Source organism: Kogia breviceps, chromosome 15 (assembly GCF_026419965.1).
Source record: "Kogia breviceps isolate mKogBre1 chromosome 15, mKogBre1 haplotype 1, whole genome shotgun sequence".
In the NCBI taxonomy this organism is placed as follows: Eukaryota; Metazoa; Chordata; class Mammalia; order Artiodactyla; family Physeteridae; genus Kogia; species Kogia breviceps.
Genome location: NC_081324.1, coordinates 41,215,397 through 41,235,399, shown reverse-complemented (window position 1 = coordinate 41,235,399; position 20,003 = coordinate 41,215,397). Strand labels below are relative to the sequence as shown.

General features: G+C 40.1%; 1 protein-coding gene across 36 annotated transcripts in view; it reads left to right on the top strand.

Annotated features, from left to right (window-relative positions):
- Positions 1–20,003, top strand: part of DTNA (dystrobrevin alpha) — a 395,521-nt gene that overhangs the window by 343,012 nt on the left and 32,506 nt on the right. For 13 of the 36 annotated variants that reach the window (XM_067015461.1, XM_067015464.1, XM_067015503.1 and 10 more), the window contains 4 exons: positions 2,048–2,125; positions 2,689–2,781; positions 13,947–14,034; positions 15,896–15,993. In XM_067015461.1, the coding sequence (XP_066871562.1) occupies positions 2,048–2,125; positions 2,689–2,781; positions 13,947–14,034; positions 15,896–15,993 (357 nt within the window). The remainder of the gene's footprint in view (positions 1–2,047; positions 2,126–2,688; positions 2,782–13,946; positions 14,035–15,895; positions 15,994–20,003) is intronic. The other 23 variants (XM_067015479.1, XM_067015477.1, XM_067015489.1 and 20 more) reach the window with 4 other exon arrangements.

Sequence of the window (20,003 nt, the reverse complement as noted above, 5' to 3'; positions counted from 1 at the left end):
CCAGTGCCGGTGCTTATTAGTCAGTGGTGGGACACACTTCTGCAGCTTTACTCACACATCACCCTCCTCCCATAAGACGTCACCAGGGTAACAAGCATATCCTCATGGTTGATCCTCCTGTGTTTCTTTTTTTTTCTTCTTGCACATTCATCATCAGAGGTTGTAACTGTATAATTATTAGGCCTTTGATTTAAGGAAGTAACACAATTTCTGGGATTCAAGGGGAAAAGTAGCATATGTAACAAGGCAGAGAAATGGTTTCATTTGGAGGGAAGAATTCTTAATATTTCACAGTGTTTTGAGTGGTTTTACAGGGATCTGAAATCCATTATATAATAGTGGGTAGATCTATCTTGTATTATCAAAAAAAAAAAAAAAAACAGTTGAGGGAGATGATTGGGCAGCAGTGAGACCGTAGTTACTGGATAATAAGCTGTCCTTCAGGAGACAAGGTTTGGAATGCTGTCTTGTTGGGATGGTGGGAAAACATCAACTCCAGTGGCTTAAGATGCTCATTTGCTCCTGATGGGCAAGTTTCATAGTCTTTGCAGGTGCAGATCAGTATGGTTTAAAAAAAAAATTAACTTCATCAGGAAAGCAAATTCTCCTAGAACATTAATTTCATTTTTAAAGTCAATTTTGTTTGTCTGCAGGTGTACTTTTTGAGTAATGGGTGCATTCCTGAAAAGCTGAGTAAAGTCGTAATATTCAAAAAACATTAATGCCTACTCTATACTAGATGTTTTCTTTATAGATCAAATTTGATTTTAAATTTACCAGAAGCCTCACTATTTAAGGAATCTTGTAGTATATACTATGATAAAACAAGAATTCCAATTATACTGTGCATAATTCTAATGTGATATTCATTTATAAGTTGCTATATTTTGTGCTTTGTGGTCTGAAAAAGTGGTACTTTGTAGTAAAACCTTAAAACTTTTAAAGTTTTTAAGATTTTTAACTGCTTTATTAACCATTCTTATATAGAGAGAGATTTATAACTTCTTGAAAAGTTATGGAAGTTTGTGGTAAAAATCTAATAATTTCAATGCAAGTAATTAAAAACTTCGTATTCAAACAAAGACACTTAATTTTTGTATTCTCCATGAAGGGAGAAAGGGATAGTTTTAAGTACAGCAGTGTTGCAGGGCAAATTTTTAACCTACAAAAGAACAAACTCTCTTTAAGCACATTACAAGTACAGTTATAATACTAAGAATCAATATCATATTTCCCAATAAACATGCCTATTCATTATAGTTATAAATTCATTTATATTATATAAATTTGGGGTGCCTTTGGCTTGGCCACACTTTATTATTATTTATATTTCTATTTTCCTTTAATAAAACTACATTAAACTTTTTAATTTTTCATTAAAATTGCCAATTAAAGTGAGTGTTCTTCCTAATAAATCTAAAATGATAAGAATTTGCCCTATTGATTGGACTCTTCTTCACCAGTTATAGACACAAGGAGTATGAATATATGTTTATAAGGCTAAAAGGTTTATTTCTCTGTTTCTCTGAAAGTTTTCTTCACAGCTTCACAGCCAAGGTCAGGTGACTTGTGTCTAAAGTAGCAAAACACTTTTAATATGACACCAATCTCTAGGTAATTTTCAATTCTCTGTTCAACACAGAATGTCGGAGAATAGAGGGCAGGCTGGAGAAATAAGCTTCTTGTGTGGGATCTGAAGGCTGGCAGGACTTAGTGAACTACTGGACTGTGTACAGGATAGTCTGTCATGAATGCTGAATGAATTGTCATTGTGTCTGGGCATATGCAATCTATTTGTTTAGCAAATAGCAGAGGTCAAATCTGGGATCATAGTGGCTTGTGTAATTATAATTGTGGTTCTCAGGCCAGGTTGCTACTCCTAGTTCAACTATGTGGAAATCTGAAAACATCTTGAACATTTCAAAGTAATGAAAGAGCTGTCCAAATGGAGCTTGGAAGTAGTCTTAGGAGTTTCTGTTGCCAGTTTCTATTCTTGAATGCATTGCCGAGTTTACGCTCTTCTTGGCTTTCCCATCTTATTAACCAGCTCTCCTCCCAAGGACAGTGAAGTCGAGCAGAGCAAACTGCTGGCTAGGGCTGCTCCAGCTTTGCTGAAGGGCAAAGGGTAAGTTAAAGCCAGAGTGTGCTGGAACCCTGAATTAACTAAACTAAAAATGCTGATTTCTTGTGTCAAAGATGCTTTGTCTTTGAAAGACCATCTTTGATTTAATCAAAGCAGCTCTGTTATAACCCCATTAACAGCACCAAGTAGTTATTTTGAGTAGACACATCTGTGTTGTTACTCGCTTTCCCTGATTTCCTTTTCCTTTTTTAAAATGACTAAGCTTCAGATTTGATTTTCCAAAGGATAATCTTTGCTTGCAACCTATTTCAGTGTATTTACTGTACAAATGAATTTCTTGGCCTTAGTGGTTTGAAGAATGCAATTCTGTTTTCTTAAAAGTTACTTGACCTAAGTGGAAATCTATTTTTAAAGAGAGTGAAATGGCATTGTGAATTTCATTGCTTGGATTTTGCTTGTGTTTTTTCATAGAACATCGCTTCGTTTTCCTTTACTTGTTTGGTTTTCTAGATGCCTTTTCTACCACAAACTCACTCCTACCTGCCCTGCTTATTTCTGTCCACCTGTCCTAACAACACCCTTTCTTTCCTCCTGCCCTGTTTCAGGATACAGTACAGTCTGAATGTGGCAGACAGGCTAGCTGATGAACATGTTCTCATCGGGTTGTATGTCAACATGCTCCGGAGCAACCCATCATGGTTAGTGCAGGTTTGGCTGCTTGACTGTCCTGCGAGAGGGGAACAGTCTGATCTGTTGACAAGCAGTCTCAGCAAGGGGCAAAGTCACTGGATGCCAGAGGTGTCACTAGAGCATTTTTTTAACTGATCCGATTAAAATGTCTTGTGATGTTACTTTGGACACTGCCCATTAATGTACCATAGAATTCACATTTTTGTTTATATCTTAGCTAAAGGGAGTTGTCCCTTTAGCTAAGATAAGCTAAGCGGCTGCTGTGCTAAATATTAGCATCTAGGGAGATGCAAGACTCTGAGTCCCGCTGGTCAGTTCTGTGCTCCATGTGCCATGTCAAATTACTACATAACTGTGTTGCAGGAATTCGTCTTATTCCAAGGACTTGTGTGTTTCTACTGATTTGGAGAACAATCCTCCATTCCCTTAAGATAGAAGTGAAGAAGAGGGAAAGTGATAGGATGGGATTATACCATGGAAATCATTTCGTCAACAATGATAACAGCGGGAGAAACTGTCTTTCAACTCTTCTCTTACAAATGTTTCAGGGTAGCCACCCTGATACAGCCTACTTTCAAGTCCCACAGTATTCAAAGCTTACTTTCCAATGTGTTAAATGTGTGAATTCAGATAGCCTTATGTAACAGAATAAAGGCATTCCTAGAGTTTTTCCCTTTCTAGTTTAGTTGTGACATAGGAGATTCCTCCCATTGGTTCAAGTTAGTTAATAATAAATATACATTTTCAATTTGAATGACAATAAATGCACAAACTGTATAATTATCATGTTTCATCCTAGTTTAGACAACTGTTTTACAAACATGTTTAGCAAACCAGTTCCTTAGAAATATTCGATTTTACTTAATAACCCTAATACATTTTCTCTGAACTAAGAGCCTATGGATTTTTTGCCGTTATAACTATTAAGTGAGCCAATGGGTTAAATTGCCTTTAAAATTGGTCCCCTTTCTTCTACTGTGTCGCAGAAAGCATCCCTCAAACATTTGGCATTCGTCGCCCTCACCACTTGGTATTGTTAACCACTGCTTTGTTTCTAGAACTTTCCTCCCTTGATGGCTTAGAACTGTTTTTTGCAAGATTAGTACATGAGATGACTTTAGGTGATACACTGATGAACATTTATTTGTTTTAATAGTTATATATTTATCTTAATTTGTATTTTTTAAAATATATGTATATAACCAGTGTACTGGTTTAATTTTATACTATATGCTACTCTTTTGGGAGATAAAAATGTACTCTTCAGCTAAACCCATCTCTTTGTTCAAATTTTCCCAGCTTGTAGATCGAACAGTTCCTCTTCTTTCTTACATCGCAGCCTCTGAAACCTACAAGTGGAGTGATGGTTTTCATCTTATTCCCAGTGAATTTGGTTCCCCAATGTTATGTGGTAGCTGAAACAATAGAACTAAATACTAAATTAACCCCCCCGCCCAAATTTGTGTTGGTAATCGTCAAAGCAGGATATAGTCGATAAAGATGCAATCATGTCTGAATGCAGTGATGTGGTCTCACACCCTGTCCTCTCCTGTCCTTGGGAGTGTGTGTCCAAAATTCTAGCACACTCTGGTTATTTCCACCACTCTTCTTTGACCTTCTCTTAATTAAAGTTGTAACAGAGAAATCTCCAAAGAGGAAAGCACAGAGTTTGTCACTCCCAGCCCTTTTCCCTCCTCAAGTGGTTAATCATGTTGACTCGATGGTCACTTAAGACCGTAAAACTGTCCCAGTAGAGACACCTTACATCGACTTGATGAAAGATAGATGTGACTTGTACTTTGAAAACAAAGCAGAATTTAAGACTGATCAATGAAGCTGACACGGTTTTAAAGGCTACTGCCCTCCATAATTCTCATCACTTTTTTCCATCCTTAAAAAATTCCAACTTCTCTTTTCTCATTTTGTTCCTTCCCTTTCCTTTCTGTTTAATTAGATCCTAACCATTCCCCACACCTGCCAGGATTCTGTAAGCGATGCAGTGATGTCGCCCCTCCTTTAACATCATTATAGCTCTGATGCTTAACCGTCATTCAACTGTGGTGAGATATAAAATGGTAGTAATCACAAGATCCGCCATTTTTTTTTTTTTTTTTTTTTTTTTTTGCGGTACGCAGGCCTCTCACTGTTGTGGCCTCTCTCCTTGCGGAGCACAGGCTCCGGACGCGCGGGCTCAGCGGCCACGGCTCACGGGCCCAGCCGCTCCGCGGCTTGTGGGATATTCCTGGACCGGGGCACGAACCCGTGTCCCCTGCATCGGCAGGCGGACTCTCAACCACTGCGCCACCAGGGAAGCCCAAAAGCCACCATTTTTCAAAGCATTTGCCTCATGATAAGCACTGTGTTTAAAACTTCATTTACATAATTTCCCCTGGTCCTTAGATAAGCCGGTAAATACTCTCATCCCCATTTTATGGATCAGTAAAGGTATCAGTTTAGAGAGTTTACATGACTCTCCCACAGGCACATAGCTACTCCACAGTGGGGCCGGTATTTCAACTTTTATCTACCTGATCCCAAGCTCATAACCACTGTGATACATTGCATCTTATAAAACCTACATAAATGCATGCCCTCCAGAAAGCTCTTCTGGACATTCCACAACTGCATCCACCACATCTGTTTACTGAAATTGCATATCCCATTGTATTGTTTGTATTTCATTTTAACAAATATTTTGAGCACATACTAGTAATAGAAATAGTGGTTGTTCATAAATTACCAATTATGTATTTAGTTCTGTGCATTGTGATTTCTCATTTTAGTTGTAAGCTTCAAAAAGACAAAAATTTTCTCTTCAGCCTCTTGGACCTCATCACAGAGCAGCCAGAATATGAATAATAAATTTTACATTTACGAAGTGCTTCAAAAATGACAAAGCCCTTTCCCACACATTATTTAATCTGCTTGTCAAAGCCCTGTAGGTTTGGATATTATTATTGCCATTTCACTGATAAGAAAATGCCAGTTACAAGACATTAAGTGACTTATCCAAGGTCCCCTGCCAGCAAGGTCTTCTGATATTGAGTCTCGTCTGTTTTCCACCTCATACCTCGGCCTTCCTGTCTGTGCACCCTTCATGAGATGGTCTATAAAGAGGAATCTAATAGTTGTTCTTGCTTGAAAGGTGTGCTTTTGTGAGTATTCATATATGCTTCTAATGCACTCAGTGTAGGGGCCTTCTCCCCTGTATCAACTGCTTAGCACAATGGGAAACTGACTCAGCTGTAAATAGTCTGCTGCTAAATTAAAGATATTCTTATGTGCCCTTGCTGGTTCTGATGTCAGATAAGCCAAATAAATAAACTATAGATCAAGGGAGAAGTCCTACTGTCTTCCTAATTCCTAAGTGAAGTTTTAAAAGCCTTAATGGTTTTCAAGCACCTTCTTCATTGGGGGAGGAGGGGGTCTCAGAGTTATACAGTGAGGGTTTTTTCTGGCCTCTCCTAAAGCTTATCAGGTGCCCAGGCTTGCTAGTGGTTTATAGGACAGATGGTGGCAGGCAGACCAAAGGAGGTTGCAAACCAGCCCAGAACTTTCAACTCTAACCATAATTTTAAGCCTTGATACTTACCAGTCAGAAGCTTCTGGCACGTTTCTCTCAACTCTGAAAAGGTCCCTTGTGTAAGGGAGGGAAGCAGTACAGTGAAAGGGTACAGTCTATACTTTGACGTCATGATCGATTGCTGTCACTTTGTTAGACCCTTGATCTCATATAATTAGGTTGATATCTGTCCTGCTTATGTTTTTCTCAAGTACAAGAAATGGGACATTTTGACGCCTATTTCCGGGTTTCACGTATGAGGTCTAAGTTGTTACTTGCTTGCTTGCTTCCTTTAATAGAGTCCTTTGGCACTTAGTTCACAGCCCAGATCCATCACCGGGGCTGCACGCCTGTGCGTGATCTAGCCTCACCTACGCCTCTCCCAGCCCCAGCTCTCATGGGGTTCTTCCACTCAACCACAATATTTAGTCACATCAGCTTTTAATCAGTTCCTAAAAAAAATTCCTAAAACTGCCTCAAAGACCATGATATTAGTTCTTACCTTATGCCTAGAACATTCTTCCCCATTTTGCTTCTGCCCTTGCCTTCCACACACACATGAACTGGCTCCTTCTCTGGCTTCCAGACTCTGATTAAAGGCACCTACCTACTCAGGTAGGTCTCCCATATTAGTCTGATCATGGGATACTATTTATTTCATTCTTGTCATAACTGTTATCATTGGTTCCTTGGTTGATTGGTTCACTCCTACCTTCCTCTTATGGGGCAGACCTTCTCGGACTTGTTTACCACCATCTCTCTGGCACCTAGCACGGTGCCTGGCACACAGTAAGTGCCCAATAAATGCCCATTGATGTTGGAGAATACTGATAGTGCTACAGACATAAAATTCCCTCTCACCCTAAACAAAATTGTTAGGAGTCCTCAGCAAATCTTTTTTACTAGAAAAATACTTTTTGCTATTAAGAAAATCACCTATTATAAATTAGCCCTGAAATTGAACATTTAGTGTAAGAGTATAAAATAGGTGAAAAAGTAAAGTATTAAACTTGACGTAGGTAGAAGTGATAAATGTGGATAAAGATGAGAAGCAGCAATTCACTGATGTGACAAAAGCAACTAATAAGGGGCAAAATAAAAAAACTAAAAGTGATGTTGGGCAAAAAATTTTTTTTTTAATTTTTTAATGTTCTCTGATCTTTTCCACTTTGTATCAGTTCACTATGACTACTGTAGCAAAGTACAACAGACTGCGTGGCTTGAACAACAGAATTTTATTTTCTCACAGTCCTGGAGGCTAGAAGTCTAAGACCATGGAGCCTGCAGGGCTGCTTCTGCTGAGGCCTCTCTCCTTGGCCTGCAGATGGCTACCTTCTTGCTATGTCCTCACATGGCCTTTTCTCTGTGCACATACATCCTTGGTGTCTCTTCCTCTTCTCATAAGGACACCAGTCATATTGGATTAGGCCCCCACCCTTATGACCTCATTTAACCTTAATTACCTCTTTAAATTCCCATCTCCAAACACAGCCACATTCTAAGGCACTGGGGATTAGGGCTTCAACACGTGAATGTGAGGAGAGACAATTTAGTCCATAGCATGCTTCTACACTGAATCCACTGAATTGTATGCCTTTAATTTTTTAATGTGTAGGCTAAGATTTGACTGACTCTTTTCAGTAAATGTTGTGATTTTGAAAAGTATAAGTTTATTGCAAGCTGCAGAAAGGAAAAAGAAATTATTATCCACACATATTGAAAAGTACCTTCTTTTATGAGTTTTCATTTTCTTGTTGACACTACTCCTTTTCTTCTGTAAAATGTTTAGGACCTTCAGTTATAGAGCTAGACTTCTGAGAAAAACATGTCCTTAGAATCCTAAAAATGTAAACCTTCTGAAGAATGTCAGAAGTGAGCCAACCTTTATTTGTTCTTTTGTCCAACTAATTCTTGGGTAGTTCCTGCTATGTTCTAAGCACTGTGCAAAACCCTCAAGTTCCAAGGGTGAAGAGATTGAACCATTCTGTCCTCAAAGAAGTTACAGTTTAGTGAAGGATAAAGACAAGTGAAAAGGGCAGTTAAAATGCAAGGAGAAGAATGCAACATCATTTATAAAGTCTTGCTGTTGTTTTTTTTTTTTAGCAATAGAGATGCAGACATAGAGAATGGACTTGTGGACATGGGGGGAAGGGGAGGTGGAATGAATTGGGAGATTAGGATTGACATATATACACTGACATGTGTAAAATAGACAGCTAGTGGGAACCTGCGGTATAGCACAGGGAGCTCAGCTCGGTGCTCTGTGGTGACCTAGATGGGTGGGAATTGGTGGGGGGAGAGGTCCAAGAGGGAGGCTATATATGTATACATATAGCTGATTCGTTTTGTTGTACAGCAGAAACTAACACAACATTGTAAAGCAACTATACCCCAATTTTTAAAAAAGCAAAGAGATAACAGCTATAACAAGGGCAGCAAAGTGCAGAGTGCTATAGAATATATAAGGAGCAATGGCCCTGAATTTGGAGGTCGGACATGAGGGCAGGAAATGGAAGCCAAAGCCAATACCAGAATGAAGAGGAATTAGCCAAGCAGAAGTGGGTGGAGGAGACAGAGAGACCATTCAGGACAGAGAGAATATGGTTCATTTGAGGAACTTAAGTGTGTTAAGGCCACGGCGGTAAAGGATGAAGCTAGACTATGCAAGACCTTATAAGTCTTATTTAGGAATTTGAAAAATGAGAACCTATTAAGAATTTTATGTATAAGAATTGTTACAGCCAACTTCACTTTTAAAAGATCGATGACTTGAGGACAGGAAATGAATTGGAGGAAAGAATAACTCTCAAATCAGAGTGACCTATTGAGAGGACTTTACACTCATTCAGGATGAGATGACGGTGGCCTGGGCCACATTGGTGATAGCTGGAATGGAAGGAAATGGAGGAATTTGTGAATTTGTAGAGGTAGAAGGCATGGCCTTGGTGGACGATTGTAACATAGTGGGTTATCAAAGTCAGGGTCTTGATAAAGCAGTTTGAAGGCACCTCTATAGAAAAGCCATTGTTATGGTAAGTTGTTTTATTATTATTATTATCCATGAAGATTCCTATGGCATTTTGCTCTCAACCAACTGTGAAAGACAGGACATACCCTGAGAAAGTCATCCTCCATTTAAGTAATAACTAATAATGCCTTCTCAGGCAGTAATCCTCCTAATGGCTATTTGCATTTTAATAAAAGAGTAGTGACACTTAATGACCTTAAAAAGTAATCTCTAAAGTTCCTGTCACCATTCAGACAAATGGAAAAAATATGAAGGAAAAATGAAGAAGTATTTCTGGTGCCCTTTAGATCACATTATTATTTGTGTGTGTGTGTGTGTGTGTGTGTGTGTGTGTGTGTGTGTGTGTGTTTAAACATAGGTGAATCTCTTCATGACTCAAGTGTAGACAAATACATTTTTTTTTACATTTATTCTGATTTTTTTTCTTTTTTTTTTTTTGGCCGCGCAGCTTGTAGGATTTCAGTTCCCCAATCAGGGATTGAACCCCGGCCCTCGGCAGTAAGAGCACGGAGTCCTAACCCCTGGACTGCCAGTGAAACAGGCCTGCAGAGAAACCAGAGAAATGTGAACAAACCTTGAGTTCCCAGAAATCCCTGCTAAATCACAATTTAAGAAGCCCTAGCTCAGCTGAGGCCACTTGAGCTTCCTAGATGCCATTTTGAAGTCACTAGCAACAGACGCTGGCCATGTATTTAAGGCAGAAAGTGGAGAGCTCTCAATGTAATAGATTTCCCTATTCTGAAATGCAGTCTACACGGCAGACCCTTTTTAATTCATCATGGTCTTGTAATAAGATTACTGATTATAAAGTCTGGAAATGAATAGGCAGGGATGGAGACAATGTTGGAATTGGTATTTCTTTAATGATTTAGGGAATTATTGGCCATTCATTTTTGACTATTTGTAATTGAAGTCTTGAAATAATGGAATTTATTAGGGGAACGCCTCATTCACCCTTGTATAATGTGAACATACTGAAATGGCACATGTGGACTTATAAATCGTTTGTGTGCACAAAGGGGCAATACATCACTCCACCCCTCATTCACTCGGTGCTGGAGGAAGGAGAGGCAGGGGAAGTATGAGTTATAGCTTACTAGATGAAACCCCATAACTTCCCTTCTTACATTTCCAGGAGGCTTTTTTTTATATATAACCTTCATATTATTTATACTTGCTGGTCATTCATGATAAAAGGCACTTTTATCATGAGGTTTTTTATCAAGGTTTTTAAAATTATTTATTTATCAAAACACTCACAAATGTTTTTGACAAAGTCACTTTCAGCCATTCAAACAGATCATCGTCCTGGGCTTGGAGCTTTGGGCCTTGTTGTCTATGCAAACTGTGTTGAGTTAGGCGTGTGATCTCTAATACCCCAGCCAGAAAAGGACCAATGTGTTAAAATCAAATTAAATTGTTTCTTTTTGGGGTGGTTTTATGTTTAAAGTAAGGACAGCGTAGACTTTCACTTTCTCATTGAAGCTGTAACAAGAAATTCAGTTATTATTTTTAACCACTGCAGAGGGCAGACGTGTTTTATAGAACACATCTGCTTTTCTTTTTATTTATTTATTTATTTATTTTTGTCTGCATTGGGTCTTCGTTGCTGTGGGCGGGCTTTCTCTAGTTGCAGTGAGTGGGGGCTCCTCTTCGTTGCGGTGCGCGGGCTTCTCATTGCGCTGGCTTCTCATTGCCGAGCACAGGCTCTAGATGTGCAGGCTCAGTAGTTGTGGCTCACGGGCTCTAGAGCGCAGGCTCAGCAGTTGTGGCGCACAGGCTTAGTTGTTCTGCGGCATGTGGGATCTTCCCGGACCAGGGATCAAACCCATGTCCCCTGCATTGGCAAGTGGATTCTTGACCACTGCGCCACCAGGGAAGTCCCAACACATCTGCTTTAAACATCTGTTTTAAAGCCTCTGTTGTCCAGAACTAATTTGGCCTTTTGCTAGTAAAAGCAGTTTCTTATTCCAACTTTAAATTTGTATGCTGGTTGAAATCTCAATCCACTGGGATTAATACTACACATAGGTGAGCCCTGAATCCTAGAATATCTAGTCTTAAGGGAATTTGTGTGAAAATATCACAATGCTATGTGGATATGAAAAATGATGTCTTTTCTATGGCTTACATTTGGGGTTCATTTCCTGTGTTTAACTTTTCCATTTTATTTTCAAGATCCTCTTCTAGATCCTTGCTACTCAAAGTGTTGTCCTTGGACCAGCAATACCAACGTATCTTGAGAGCTTGTTGGAAATGCAGATTCTGGGGTCCCATCCTACCCCCCCATCCCCCTCCAGAATCAGAGACTGCATTTTCACAAGGTCCCTATGTGATACGTATACACACTAAAGTTTGAGAAGCCCTGCTCTAGATAGCTGTTGGATGGTAGATGACATTTTGAAGGAGCCAAGAATCATTAATGAATCCAAACAGGTTACTTAAGAGGCAAAATAATAATAAAATTGTATTACCTAATACTTTTGAGCATTTAATGTGTTCTAGGCATCATACCAGCCTGATGTTTTTTACATGCATTGTCTCATTTAGGGAGCAGGAAAGTGAAGACTCTTTTTCTGAGGATGAAGAAGTGACTTGGTAAATGGAGAAATTCAGGAATATTCTAGGTAGGATACAGTAGCTTAGAGAAAAGGGCTATATCTAGTGGAAGAATTCAGGATAAGAACAGGTACGGTTTACATATGTGAGGAATATAGACTAGCGCATAGATAAGGGAAACAGGAATATTTTCCAAATGACCAGAAAAAAATGTTACAGTAACGGATTCCACCAAGCAGAGAAGAGCTACTTGGAAGTGACATAGTTAATATGCTGAAAGCGCATAATGATTTTCATTCATCTTCTCACTTTAGAAAAAAAGTTGAAAGACTATGTTGCATGTTTACTGTTTATGTAAGTGTACAAATAAATAATATAAATGTATATTACTTTATATGGATCCAGGTCTTTCAGTGGATAATTGTTACAACCTTAACATTGGCATAGAAGTGTGTCATTCTTAATATATAACCATGAGTATTGATTTTTTTTAAGGAACAGGCTTAAATATAAGCCAGTGGAGGAGAATATAAGTATATTTGGGGATTGAGAGGAACTGGTTTCTAATCTTGACCCTGGCCTGATACTCACCATAATAACTGATAAACTAAACTATGACCAACTAGTCTATTAACAGGATTAGTGTTACTGGTATGTTTCACAGAATTTTTTTTTTAGTAGCACCCAAATCTTAAGTCTTACGTGAAGGGCTTTCTGAAATATCAACTCTCTAGGAGAGTTGAAAATGCTTCTATTTGCATTAGTTTTTTTAAGGGATCAGATTATTCTTATTCTAGTAGGAAGGATTTTTATAAATTTATAGGAGACACTAAATGATTCCCACTCATGTCGTTAGAAGCCACTACCGTAATTCTACTTCTCTGGAAGTAAATATAAAATGGCAAGTTACCTGGGTAGTAGTATTGTAGATGAGAATTATATTCATTATGTATTGCTGCATGACAAATTACCCAAAAGCTCAGCAGCTTAAAACAACAAACACGGTGGGTGAGGAATCCATGTTTGGCTCAGGACTTTCTCAAGGTTGTAATCAAGCTGTGGGTGGGCTGTGATCTCATCTAAAGGCTCTACCGAAGGGGATCCAGTCACATGGTTACTGGCTGGCTTCAGTTCCTCCTCACGTGGGCCTTTCCACAGAGCTGCCTGTGACATGGCATCCAGCTTCCCACAGGGCAAACAATCCAGAAGGGCTCGAGAGAGGGAAAACATGCCCAAGACAGAAGCCAGTTTCTTTTTATAACCTAATCTTGGAAGTTACCTTCCATTACTACTGCCACATTCTATTCATTAGAATTAAGTCTGTTAAGTCCAGCCATACTACAATAAATGAAGAGGATTACACACAGGATTGTGAAGACCAGGAGCCGGGGATCACTGGAGGCTGACCACAGTTGGTTTCTTCTTCCTTCTTGCTTTCATATTGTCTAACATGTTGGTTTCAGACATGTATTACTTTGTCATAAGGAAATTAAATTGTTAAAGGCAATACAACTAAATTAAAGAGAAAGTATTCTTTCATCAGAAATGTTGATCAGAGGGCTTCCCTGGTGGCGCAGTGGTTGAGAGTCCGCCTGCCGATGCAGGGGACACGGGTTCGTGCCCCGGTCCGGGAAGATCCCACATGCCGCAGAGCGGCTGGGCCCGTGAGCCATGGCCGCTGAGCCTGCACGTCCGGAGCCTGCGCTCCGCAACGGCAGAGGCCACAACAGTGAGAGGCCTGCGTACCACAAAAAAAAAAAAAAAAAAAAAGAAATGTTGATCAGAAAAGTCACTCCTCTTTGGAGATTTCTTTGTAAGGTAGGATTTATTAAGGACCTTCCTGGCCACATATTAGATCATATCATGAATCCAAGTCTGATGTCATTACCCTAACAGGATTTTGTATAGCTATCAAATTTTTTGCACTGAAAAACTGAAATAGCCAACCCACTCCAGGTGGTAGTATGAATATTTCCATCTTTCTCAGTTGCCTGACTGACTCCTTCTTGCTCTGTTCTCAATAGTATGCTTGAGAGCTCCACCCGGCTTGACGAAGAGCACCGGCTGATCGCCAGATACGCAGCAAGACTGGCAGCAGAGTCCACTTCGTCTGTAAGTACTCTGAATGAGAGGATGTCACGTTGATTGTTACCCTAATAGCTGATGCCACAGCAGCAGAACTGAATAGTTGCTACTGTGCCGTCTGCAAGACCTGAAAACCATCTGGCCTTCCACTGCTTCCATTTTCACTTACCAGCTATCATTCTCGTCTAGCATGAATCAGAGCTCGAGGTATTACTGTTACAATAGTGCTGAACCAGACCAATACCTAATTTCTCTGGATAATTCCTAATCAATTAATATAAAGAACAAGCAATGATTCAAATCCACAACTGGCTCAGATAAGTTTCTACTTTTATCAATACGTCAAGAAATATATATCAAAAGTTGTTTCTACTTTTCTCAGTATAGCAAGAAAGAGAAAATTATGTCATAAAATCAAAAGAAAACTGCATCACGTGTCAAAGTTCCCATATGCCAGACTTAGCTATAGAAGACCATTTAGGATATAAAATATAGGACCTCACACTTCTTCATTAGCAACAAAATCATTTCTTTGTTAAAAGAAATGCTAATTAAAAATGATAGAAAAGCTTATGAAAGCCAGACCATTACCAAGTTTAAACCTTTCCCTATGGTTAGTTTTCTAGAAATGAAAAATCAGGCTGAGTTTCACCATGTCTTTGGGCTTAGGCAATGGGTGTTATTTTTTAAAGTTTGGCATTCTTTGGTAGAAAGATTAGTCGTAATTTTTAAAAATTTGTTTTAAAAGCAATAAAGACTGACATTGAGGAATTTCTATAATGTACGGTAGAGCAAAGAAAGCAAGGCACAGGGAAGTCTACATAATCTGACCCTGCTTTTACAAAACAATATCAACTAAGCCCTTGACTAAATACACATACACATAAATACATATATTAATATGGTATATGAGGTATATATACATATATTCTTATGTAGTCATATTCTTATATATATGTGATTATGTAAGAATGGAGAGGGACTTCCCTGGTGGCGCAGTGGTTAAGAATCCGCCTGCCAATGCAGGGGACACGGGTTCGAGCCCTGATCCGGGAATATCCCACATGCCACGGAGCAACTAAGCCCGTGCGCCATAACTACTGAGCCTGTGCTCTAGAGCCCACATGGCACAACTACTGAAGCCTGCACGCCTAGAGCCCGTGCTCCGCAACAAGAGAAGCCACCGCAATGAGAAGCCCACGCACTGCAACGAAGAGTAACCTGCTTGCCTCAACTAGAGAAAGGCCGAGCACAGCAACAATGACCCAACGCAGGCAAAAATAAATAAATAAATAACTTTATTTTAAAAAGCAAAAGAATGGGGAAAGGTATGACTGCGTATACACCAGTTGTTAAAGCCGGTTGCAATCCATCAGTGTAAAATACCATATATGAATAAAGAAATGCTAAAAGTATGTTGACCAAAAGAAGAAAGTCATATTAACTATGACTTTAAAACTATACAATTTTTAATTGTATATTACAGTGGTTAAACAGTAAGTCTAGAGAAGGAGATACTTCAGCAGTGATATATTTTTTTAATCCCACCTTTACTGAAAGAATAGTTGCAATGGGAACAGCATGGCAAGAATGAACTAGTTCCCCAAAGACTTCAAGTCAGAAAGCTAAAACCCAATTTTTCCCATGTTTTGTATATTTGCCTGCCAAAGGATTCTATTCTGCTTTCCACTGCATAGATGTGCTCCAGATCCCAAAAAAAGCTGGTCCTTAGGAGAGGAATGGCCATTTAATTTTACGTGCTTGCTTTTTTTGTTTTGATAGAAATAGTTTTTTTTCTTTCTTGTGCATATCTCACGACTCCTGTCTTTTCAAACACAGGTCGGTTCCCCTTCCCAGTACTAAATAGTATAAACCACATATTTTCCAGCAGCCAGCACAGCAGAGGAGTGCCCCTGACATCTCCTTCACCATTGATGCAAATAAGCAACAAAGGCAGCTGATCGCAGAACTAGAAAACAAGAACAGGTAAGGCTTTAGGGACATACTGGCTTTTTCGATCAAAGTACGCATTCATTAATAACCTGTAGTCATGCTTTTAAATATCCAGGTTTTTTCACCCTGTAGGCATATAAATATAAGGGAAGACATCTAGCGTCAATGATGTCGGCTTCTGAAAAGCTAATCTTTAAATTTTAGATCATCAGAGACTTCACTAGGGAAAGAATAATTTTATATATATATATTATTTCTGAGATGTTGATGCAATTAACATAGTCTCCCTAGACAGTCTCATTTCCCTTCTGACACACTTATTTTTGTTAAGGAGATGTCTAAGGCAGAAGGGTGCTCCTGGGTGCTAGTAGGAAAGTATCTCAGCCACCCAGAGACAAGCAGAGGCTTGCCAGGGAGGGGTCCTGTGAGGATCCCCAGCTAAAGAGGCACCTGGAGTGACCACCGGTTGTTCAAGCCAAACATTTCCACACCCAATCCATCAGTAGGTTGTCTATTTATTCAACACAGATGGATTCACAGTCTGGTCCCGTGGCAGTTCCGAAAAACCGTGCACTTCATGTCCTCCGTTACCACTCAATCCAGCCTGCCATTTCGTATCATGTTCTTTCTTGTTCAGAACCCGCTGGTGATTTTCCACCCACTTTGAATAAAACCCAGCGCTCTTACCACAGTCTTCAGGTCCTACCTGACCTGATTCCAGCCTCTCTTGGCAGCCACAGCCCGCCTGGCTCATTACACTCCTGCTTCTTTCTTTCTTTACAGCCTTTAAAGTATCGGTTGTTTTCGCAGCTTAGAAAGCTCTTCCTCGGGGTCTCTGCAGAGATGGCTCCTTCCCATCACTCAGATCTCAGCTCAAATGCCACCTCCTAAAATATCACCTCTCTGATCTCTCCCACTACCTCCTATTCCAGGAACCACTCTCTGTTACATCCGTGTGTGTGTGAGTGCGTGTGTGTGTGTGTGTGTGTGTGTGTGTGTGTGTGTGTATGACATCTCTCTCTGAAAAAAAATCGCATTTAAGTGTTTGTTTCCTTTTTATTGTCTGTCTTCCCTGACTGATATGGAAGTTCTTTGAGAACAGAGGCTGTGACAAATGGCCCCTGAGTTCCAGAACCATGCCTGGTACATTGTAACAGTGTAGAAACTCAGTCAATATATACTGAATGAGAAAGTAATAAATATCTGAGTCAGATCTCAAACTCAATGCTGAGTAAGCCTCATATAAGAGCAACTTGTACATTCTGTATTTCTTAGAACACCAAGCTGTCTTAATACTTAATCTCTTCTTTAAACACTGATGTCCCTTCTGAGATCAGACCGGTAGAGGAGGAGGTTGTGATCATTGTTGCATGCCTGTAGAGTTTGACCTGAAAATTTTGGGATAAATGGGCATGCTATTCTTTAAAATTCTATAGAAAAAAAAATTAAAAGGAAGATACAAACTCACTTGGCACATTTTCATATTCTTAGAAAGAAAAAAAAGACTAAAGTGAAAATTTACAAGCCCACAAATATCTTGGTTGCAATTTTAATCTACTCTCCCACCTCTCCAAAGCACTTTGTTTTCCCTTCCGAGTCTCTGCTTCCTCTCAGCATGGGGATAGCACACTTGAGGGGAAATCAGAACTTCCTTTAAGGAAATACCCCGGGGATATCTACCTTCATGTGGGATTCCAGAATCAGCAAGAAACCCCATGAATGTGCTGGCTGTATCATGCTACCACTCTTACTGCTTGTTTCTAGGGCATTTTGAGATTGCAGTCTCTGAACACATGTTTTTACGATGAGAGGGAATAAAGGAATGGAAATGAGAAGAGATGGCAGAAAGAGAGCTTCATCCTTTCCCTGAGTTCTTTCCCCACCCCGTGCCTGAAGAGCATCTAGTCCATCCTGAACTCACCTCTCTAAGCCAACGGCCTCATGCCTTCCAAAGACCTCAGAACCACATCCCAGAAGCTTATCCAGGTCACAGTTCCTGCACCACGGAAATTCACCCAGGGATCCCATGGTCTCCAGAGTGACAGTTAACCCAATAATCAGATCTCTGGGCTTCAAGGAAGGATAGAATTCCTCAATTTACTCCATGACTACCCTAGGTAGTCATTTAGACATTTCAGAAATGATCTTTAGAAGATAATGCTTTCTTAGAGCATCCTTAGAGGAGTCAGTTAGAGTTAGTATTAGGTGTAGCTGGACTCTTCAGATTGCATTGTGGAAGTCCCAGCCTGCCTAGGCTAGACCTGTCCAAGCAAATACCAAAGACAGGGAGTCGAACACATAGGGGCTTTGGGGCAAACCCGCCTGAGTTCAAATGACTGCTACCACCTACTTATTGAAATTGGACAAGACTTTTAACTGCTATGTGCTTGATTCCCTCATTCATAAAACAGATAATAGCATTACCAGTAGAACTATTGGTACTATACTAGTCTATATACAATAGAACTGTTATGAGGATTAAATAAGACTAAAAAAGACAGCACAGTCCCTGGGTGTAGTCTAAGCACTTCATGCTCCTTACCTATCTTACCTTTATTCTCCTCTGATCAGAGCTGCTTCTCTCTTTTTCTTCCTTGGGCTAAATGACTGTGTCATGGTTCTGTCCTGAGAACCAACCAGGAGAACTAGTGGGACTCACAGAATGTCAGGATGTTCGCCCTCAAGATCTTGGAAATCTCAGTTCACTGATTTTCAGGCTGAGCTCTCTGGGAGTTCGGGGGCCCTGTAGTGGTGTGTGAAGAGGAAGAAGAGCTAGTAGCACAGGGCACCCCCCTTTCTTTAACCAGCGAAGTTCCTTCTTAACTATGTGACATGTTGGGTTTCCATGGAAGGTTTCTTTTAAAGAAAATTTTCCATTATAGAACACCAAGGGGGACAAAAAAAAAGAGTTGAAAACCACTGAATTATGGTCCAAGCTCCTCACCATACCCATGAGAGGTGTAGTGACTCACTGGTAATTAGCTTCTTGATTTTGGCATGTTTGTGAAGCAGGAGGTTGTAAATCAGCCTCTCAGATGGAAAGCCACCCATCCCCCTTGCTCACCAAGTTCACCTTCCATTCCTGGTGCTTCATTCTGTCTTATGGGCTCTTCTGCATTTTGCTGGATGGGAGACTGACCCCTCCCCCAAGAACCTGTGACTTCTAACCTTGCTTAATAGCTTCTAACTCACTTAGGGATAATTTGTCTTACATCAGTCACCCATCGCTTATGGCTGGCCTAACTTTCACCTCAATGCAGGGCAGCCCAGGCCCCATCATCAATAATAGACTGACATGTCTCACCCCTGACAGAGGTCACACCAATAGCACTCTTATGTCACAGACTCAATTACAGTGAATCCTTTTAAAAGCACTTTCCTTCATAAGGCTCCCCTTATTCAGATACATTGTTAAGGCTGAAAATATTAAGGAAAAGAGAAAGAATTTTGCCTACCTGGGGCCTTCTCAGATAAATTCAGTGAGAAGAATTTCATTCCTGGTGAGAGAATGGGGTTATTTAGTTTTGCAAAGTGAGCACCATTTATCCTTATTTTTTCCAAGCATCTCTTACTTGGTAGCTGCAGGTACTTTATGGTGTCAGACTGAGATCATAAATAAGAGGAAGATTCATTGTTGTCTCTTAAGCAGTGCGCTTTGCAAAGTTGAACACATTACCACAGCATTATATTACTGACTAGAGAGAGTATTAGGTCCTGGCGAGAACACTCAGCTTGAAGGCTCCAATGACATATTGCAGAGTCTTCCTAGTTTGGATGTACTGGAGATGAAGGCAGTATCCCCTCACGCAGAGCATCCAGCTGTTGCAGGAAGGGGCAACAGTGTTCCAGGGCCGGAGAGTGGGCTCTTGTCTAACACTCAGAAATGAACTGTCCAAGAAGACACATATTGATAAAGCAAAGAGTTTATTGGGAACGAACAGGCACCCGGCGGGAGAGCAGCAGGGTAACGGAACCCAGGAGAACTGCTCTGCCACGTGGCTCGCAGTCTCAGGTTTTATGGTAGTGGGGTTAGTTTCCGGGTT